This window comes from Cupressus sempervirens, chromosome 8, assembly GCF_028749045.1.
Source record: "Cupressus sempervirens isolate cs-2001-9-10 chromosome 8, ASM2874904v1, whole genome shotgun sequence".
Taxonomy (NCBI): domain Eukaryota; kingdom Viridiplantae; phylum Streptophyta; class Pinopsida; order Cupressales; family Cupressaceae; genus Cupressus; species Cupressus sempervirens.
In genome coordinates this window covers 613,895,235-613,902,419 of record NC_143125.1, presented here as the reverse complement: position 1 = coordinate 613,902,419, position 7,185 = coordinate 613,895,235, and the positions used below count along the sequence as shown (strand labels likewise).

Below are 7,185 nucleotides of genomic sequence, written 5' to 3'. Positions count from 1 at the left end.
TATTGCATGCACACACTATCTAAAGCATTGGATACCACCAAGCCTAAGGCTTGGATTTTCCTTGGGGATCCAACCCAAAGGTTTGGAGGCTCTAAAACTGGTCTAAGATGTGTTTTGTAGCAAGCATACAAAAAGTGCTTGTTTTTTCTTTTGTGCTCTCCTTCAAGTTTCCCTATGGTTGAGAATTGATAAAATAAAGTTAAATGGTATTATAGATCTCTGTGTTAGCTATATAACCATATAATTTATTCCAAGCCTTTCAATTATAATTTCTTTTGAATGTATGTCCATTTTCTCTCAAAAAGCAAGATGTACTAATTGGTGTGTATATTTTAGCTCGTTCATCGAATTTTGCAAAAAAAATAGTTTTTAAGAAACTAGACTCCATTATACACACTTGGAAAAAAATAAGTTTTTATTTTAGATTTTAAAAAATAATTTCTAGGGGGAGCACATAGATATTTCACACTTTTGGGATGTTTCCACGTACAAAATTCATTAAAAATGAAATACACAGTATAGAATTACCCAAAAATTTTGGGATAAACTACACAATATTAGATAAGTTTTACCTAGAGCGAATACAAAATTTCAAAATAAAAGTTTAAATTTTAGGGGGGCCACACTTTGCACTATGTTATATTTTTTTCTAAAAAATAGTAGCTCTTTCGATGGCCCCCTTTTTTGAGGGCCTAAAACTAAACCATTTTGATAAAAAATAGTGGTTTGGAAGCTAGATTCAAAGGATTACTACTTTTCTTTTTGTCATATCTTAAAATTTTGAGCATAACTATCTTCAAACGCTTGTTGAAGTTTAGAAATTTCTAATTTTACAAAAATAGTGGCCACTTGCACCCTCTTTTTGGCACCACAACTTGGTAACAAGTTTATTAGTAACGAGTAATAAAAAGTTTATTAGTAACGAGTTTGGAATGAAGATTGTTAAATGTACTGTAGAAATAAATAAATAAATAGAATTCGTACTCAAGAAAGTGGTGGTACATTTTAATAATGCATAATATACTTTTAATTATTGATAAGAAGGAGAGAGTTTGTAAATTAAATTAAAATGTAGAATTTTATTCTTTATATTGATGCAATGATTCTTGCTTAAGATATATTAGAAGAGCTATTCATTTATAAAATATCATCACTATTGAAATTTCACAATAATTTGAAAAAGTATATTTCATGATAAGATGCATGAAAGTAAATTGAACCCCCTTCCTCTTCCTCTCTCTCTCTCTATATATATAGTAGTATCTGATGGGTGAGTCCTAAGAATTATTTTACATATGGTTTGTTTCTCTCACACTTGATTTGATTCAAATGAGCACATATTTCACATATGGTTTATTTGTGGCTTTAAACATACATAATAATGTAATGCTAAAGTTTAAATATTAAAAAATTGAATATTCACTTCACACATACACCTTTCTCAAATAGACATGTCACATATATCTCATTACAAATAACAAATAAAGAAATTTAGGTAATAAAAAATCAACACAAACACTAGGCTGAAAAAATGGTCATAGCTCCCAGATACTTTTTTTATTAATCAACAACTTCTATTTATTTACAAATATATTGATGGATTTCAACAATTGATTCAATGTTGTAAATAAAATTTAAAAAAAAAAAAAAAAAAACAAACTTTGTATTGAGACTCAAACATTTGAAAAACTTTAGAACACTCTGAATTATAAATGTTACTCTACAAACATGACAAATATGTTGAACACTTAATCATTTTATAATTGTTCGCCCGAAAAAACAAACAAAATTGAATGAGGTATATAATCTAAATTTATTAAATTATATAATCTATAATAGTTTAAAAACTAGTCAAAACTACTTTTACTACAATTACAAATGAGCAATAATTTCATAGGCACACAAAAAGGTTAACTAAAAAAGCCTATAAATTAAAATCAATTATTTATTATAGAAAAATATTCTTCTACATAAAAGAATGAAATAGAATTTTGAAATTGAGACCAACTGTTTATTGTTAGTTTAGACGACAAATTGTGTTACACCATATTTCAGACACACTTCATCACGTTGAAAAATAAATAATTTTCTGAAAATTAAAGCACACTTTCTTCATATGAAAACATCAACCAGAATTTTATCTACAAAATTAAATTATCGTTATATTAAAAATGCCAATCCCGATCCCACGTGTGTCAGTTTTCTGAATGCTTGTCAAAAGCTGTGTCAAAAATACCCGTGGAAGAAAACAGAGAAAAAAGTCTAAGTTGAGGCCATTATTTAGTGTTCATCATCTATATTTAGGGCAGAGAAGGGCATGCTTTTCCTAATGTGAAGACAAGTGGAAATAAAAACTTTTATCTTCCCTGACAATTAATTTAATACATCACAGCCATTTTTGGCAATTTGCTAAAATCGATTTGCTTCGCAGCTTCCCCCCCCGCACCAATTCTTGTATTAAACGCTTCGGATGTTTTCCCTCCCCATTCGAAAATCAATCTTTCCCTCCACCTTCTGAACGCAGCCCTTCATCTCACCCCCGTTTACTCTCTTTAAAAACACTTGTTTCAGGGGTAATTTGTAAAGCTTACCCTCGATTCAACAATGGCTTCTTCTGGAGCACCTGCCGAGGCCACTAAGCACCTGATGTGATCTTGGCTGAAGAAAACTTTCAAAAGGAGCCCTCTGAATTGGGGAAGGTACCGCCGGAAAGTTCTGCTCTCATCGGGGAAAATCAAGCTGATGCCAAGTCCGTCAGTTCGCCGGTCGAGGGATTGGTGAGCGATTTGGATGGCCAAAACGTCTCAGCTACTGCAAATGGAGATGTCGCAGAGGGTCTTTTCGAAGCGGACGCTCTTTTCGACAAGCACTTGAGATTAGGCAAGTGTCTTTTATTCTGCGCATCTTTTTTCTCGATTGTTTTTTATGGTCTATCTCGGAGTCAAATCTTGGGTCTCCTGGACACTATGCTCGACATGGGTGCTCTGTCACATGAGCTATAGCCCCTTTGTTGTTGTTGTTCAGATCTTTCCCAATCTGAAATACATTTTTTTGATTTATATTTCATTTTTTTAGAAAGTATGGTGCAGACTAACTTATGAAGATCAGTCTTCCGTTGCTGATTTGATTCGTTCTTCTGTTGTTCATCATTTGTTGCTGGAATGGGTTTGTTTTTTTCAAACTTTTTTCTGGATTCTTGATAATGTGATTTGATAATATGATCAAAGAGAGGTGCTGATGAGGGTTAGAAATATATTAACGCTTTGAAGGGTAATTTGTTTTGGGGCCATCGCACCATTCTAATGGCATTATACTAGGATTGGATTAATGCATTATATGTGTTTTTAGAGTAATGACATGCAAGTGTTCTGAGAGGAATGGTATATAGAGTATTGTATAATTATTTTCAGAGTTTTATCAAATTATCCCGTGTTTAGCTGGTCGTCACAATTTCTGAATATATTGCTACAAATAATTTGGTCTGTGTGTTTCTAACATTCAATAAGACTAAAATTAAGGCTATGATATTTGAAGGGGACTAGTTTTCTTAACCATTGACGCATTTTAATGGTATCCACAGGAGGTTGTGATTACTGCACTATCATTTGAGATAGAATGATTTAGATACAATTGTGTATACATTGTTGGATTGTTTTAGCAGGTTTTCGTTACTCTTAAATTTATTGATACAGATGAATTAGGCTGTGTTTGTAACATCCAAAATAATAGGATCAACTTTCTTTTACAAATTGAAATTCAACATGATTTTTGTGATTTCTGGCAGGCAATCTGAGGTCCAAGCAAAGATGACTCCTGTAAAGAAGAGTAGAACGAACATTGTATCAGACCATATGATTTGCTCATGTGATGATGGTGCATCAACCTCAGCCTCTACCTCCCTTTTCTCACTTAAACATTTGAACTCTCCACAATATCACCAACCACCTGTTGTTACTGTTTCTACTCCAAGAAGAGGTATCTTCTTGAAGGATACAACTCCAAGAGGCATAAAGAGGAAATGTGGTTGCATAGAGGAAACCACTCAAATCATTAGGGATCATAAAATTGAATCTGATTATTACATTGGTCCAATTTTGGGCAGAGGCAAATACGGAGTTGTAAAGTTGTGGAAGAACAGAGTCACACAAGAAATGATGGCATGCAAGACTGTGCCCAAAGATTCTCCACAAAATGTATACAAAGAAGTGGAGATTATGCAACACCTCTTAGGTCATCCCAACATTGTAACACTTCATTCTGTGTATGAAGATGCAGATTCTTTGCATCTTGTAATGGAGATTTGCTCTAGGGGAGGTCTTGCTGATTATGTGAAAAAGAGATGTTATTCAGAGAGGGAAGCCGCACAATTGATCAGACAACTGCTTGATGTAATTCAACACTGCCATGAAATGGGAGTTGTTCACAGGGACATCAAGCCCCAAAATATTCTTTTATCCAGTGATGGACAGATGAAGTTATGTGATTTTGGCATGTCGGTGCATGTGGCAAATGGTATGCCATTCACACTTTCAAATTAGTAGAGTTCTTTTCTTTTTTATAGTTAAAAGACTATTTTCAATATTTATATCAATAGAATTCTATTCGTTTTATGAAATCCAAACTCTTTAAATTAATTCTAAATATAAATATTGTTATAAATTAAAACTCTTGTTTGTATTGAGTGTAGGTCAAAATTTATCAGGTTTGGCTGGCAGTCCCGCATATGTAGCCCCTGAAGTTTTGGCAGGGAAATATACAGAAAAGGTGGATGTATGGGCTACTGGTGTCATCCTACACGGGCTCTTGATTGGTACCTTACCATTTTGTGGGGATTCTATAGATACCATCATTGAGGCAGTGAAAAATGTGCAATTAAATTTCTTCACTGATAAGTGGAAATCTATTTCTGAGCCTGCCAAGGATTTGCTTTCTAGGATGCTTTCAAGGGATGTTGAGAAGAGGATTTCTCCAGAGGAAGCCTTGAGTATGTATATTTTCTAGCTTCACATTTTTTATATAAATTTATACAGTCATTCTGAGGTTTTTCTTATGCACTTTTCTCTTTGTTTTATAGTCCATCCTTGGATCTTGTATCATACAAAATCTGATATGGAGCTCTTTAAGGAGTCAAATTTGATGTTTCCATACAAGGTAGAGAGAAAGAAAGAGACAGAAGAGAAGTGTATATGCAAGAATTTACGCTCCTCACTTGTTGATGCAGTTGATCATGCTCTTTTATCTCTTTCAGAGAAAGATTGTAGAGAACAAGAAACAAACATGGATCTTGTGGATGTTCTATGTGCTACAATTTCACAGATGAAAATATCCAAACATAAAAAGAACAGATTCAACATGGATGCCTATCCTTGCCTTGGACAGAGCTCTATTTATTCAAGATTGCCTCTTTGTACAACATGTTGAATGCTGAATTGTACTGATTAGACTCAGCATATTCCATAGCTGATATTTGAGTCCTTTTATGTTTTTGTGGGATAAATTTGGTCTCACCAGAAGCTTATACTGCACCCTAAGGTGGTGCTTTTTTTATATTGTATATGTATCTACAACATTCAAATTGTAAATGGAAGAATTGTATATTTTTTTTTTATGAAGAATGATACAAGAATGGTAAAGGATTGTCAAGGGATGCTTACAGAAAAATAAAAGTCTATGTAGAACACATGAAATCACAATACAGAAATCACAGTCTACTACTTTGTTAGTCTTTTACAAACTTATTATTATGTTGTCATCAATGACAAGCATAGTTATAAATACATCATATAAATTTTCTGCAATGCTCCCCCATAGCATCAACATTCATGCTAACAATCTCCCCCTTTGGCATTGATGGCAACATAGATGAAAAACATCTAGTTCCAAGAATACCAACAAGTCTTTTCAAATCGTCTTCATCAATCAAATCTTGCTTTATGAAAATTCTTTATTACAACACTTCTCCCCCATAGTACAATGTTTTTCATGTCATACTTCTCCCCTATTGACATTAATGTCAAAGATAGTACACAAATGGTTCAATTTTCTTGAATATCCAATAATTTATCAACACAACCACAAGCTGGTCTGTTGCTTTACAACTTTGTACATAAATCCATAAACAATTCAAGAGTCTAAAGACACTATTGTATACCGATTACCAATTACCAAGAGTCCTTTGCTAACTGTATTCACCATAGACACTCTCCCATTGAGGAAGCATTAGCATTCAGTCTAGTCTAACAATGATGATATGTACCCTGGACTGATGCACTTTTGCATCTTTTATTCTAAAATAGGCAAGGGCATAACCCCAAGCATACCTCTTAGGTACTCAAATGTGTCCTTTGGTAAGGCCTTTGTGAAAATCTCTACAATATGTTCCTTGGTGTTAATGTACTCTAGTCTAACTTCTTTCTCTGCAACTTTCTCTTTCAATACATGATACTTTATAGTGTTGTGCTTAGTCTTAGAATGCAAAATAGGATTCATAGACATGTTAACCATACTTGTATTATTACAGTAAATGATAACAAGTTCTTTGAATGTAATTTCAATATCCTTCATCATCTGCTTCATCCATATGACTTGATTACAGTTGTTTGTTGTTGCAACATATTCTGCCTCTGCAATGCTTTGTGAGGTGAAATCTTGTTTCTTGCTTAGCCAAGAAACCAATCTTCCACCAAGAAAGAATGCTCCTCCACTGGTGCTTTTTCTATCATCTATATCTCCAGCCCAATCAACATTAGTATAAGTGCAAAGAGTAAAATCATTACTTCTGTCATACTAAATGCCATAATCAGAGGTCCCTTTTAGATATCTAAATATCTTTTTTACTATTGCGTAGTGATATTCTTTAGGATGAGCCTGAAATCTTGTCACAATTCCAACCACATTTGCTATATTAGCTCTACTATGAGGTAGATATTTTAATCCTCCAATCATAGATATGTACCTCTTTTGTTCAACAATAGGTCTATCATCCTTGCTTGATAACTTGTGACCAGTTACCATAGGAGTTCCAACAAGTTTTCAATTTTCTAGTCCAAATCGTTTCAGCAAATCTTTCAAAATACTTAGTTTGAGAAATAAAGATTCCTTCTTTATTTTGAACAATTTACAATCCTGAGAAGAATTTCATTTGTCCTATCATGTTCATCTCAAATTCATTCTTCATATCTTTAG

At 33.4% G+C, this 7,185-nt stretch overlaps 1 protein-coding gene across 1 annotated transcript; it reads left to right on the top strand.

Annotated features, from left to right (window-relative positions):
• Positions 1–3,806: 3,806 nt before the first annotated feature.
• LOC149543918 (serine/threonine-protein kinase PEPKR2-like) lies at positions 3,807–5,457 on the top strand. The gene is made up of 3 exons (XM_089796348.1): positions 3,807–4,512; positions 4,688–4,984; positions 5,075–5,457. Exons 1-3 carry the CDS (start codon positions 3,807–3,809, stop codon positions 5,419–5,421), a joined length of 1,350 nt encoding a protein of 449 aa, XP_089652474.1. The 3' UTR covers positions 5,422–5,457.
• Positions 5,458–7,185: the final 1,728 nt, after the last annotated feature.

What these genes read in the sequence shown, in the direction of transcription:
- LOC149543918 (XM_089796348.1), top strand. Translation starts at nt 3,807, where the DNA reads ATGACTCCTGTAAAGAAGAGTAGAACGAACATTGTATCAGACCATATG. An exon ending in GTCGGTGCATGTGGCAAATG is followed by an intron (nt 4,513 to 4,687) that starts GTATGCCATTCA and finishes TATTGAGTGTAG; the next exon opens with GTCAAAATTTATCAGGTTTG. An exon ending in TTCTCCAGAGGAAGCCTTGA is followed by an intron (nt 4,985 to 5,074) that starts GTATGTATATTT and finishes TTTGTTTTATAG; the next exon opens with TCCATCCTTGGATCTTGTAT.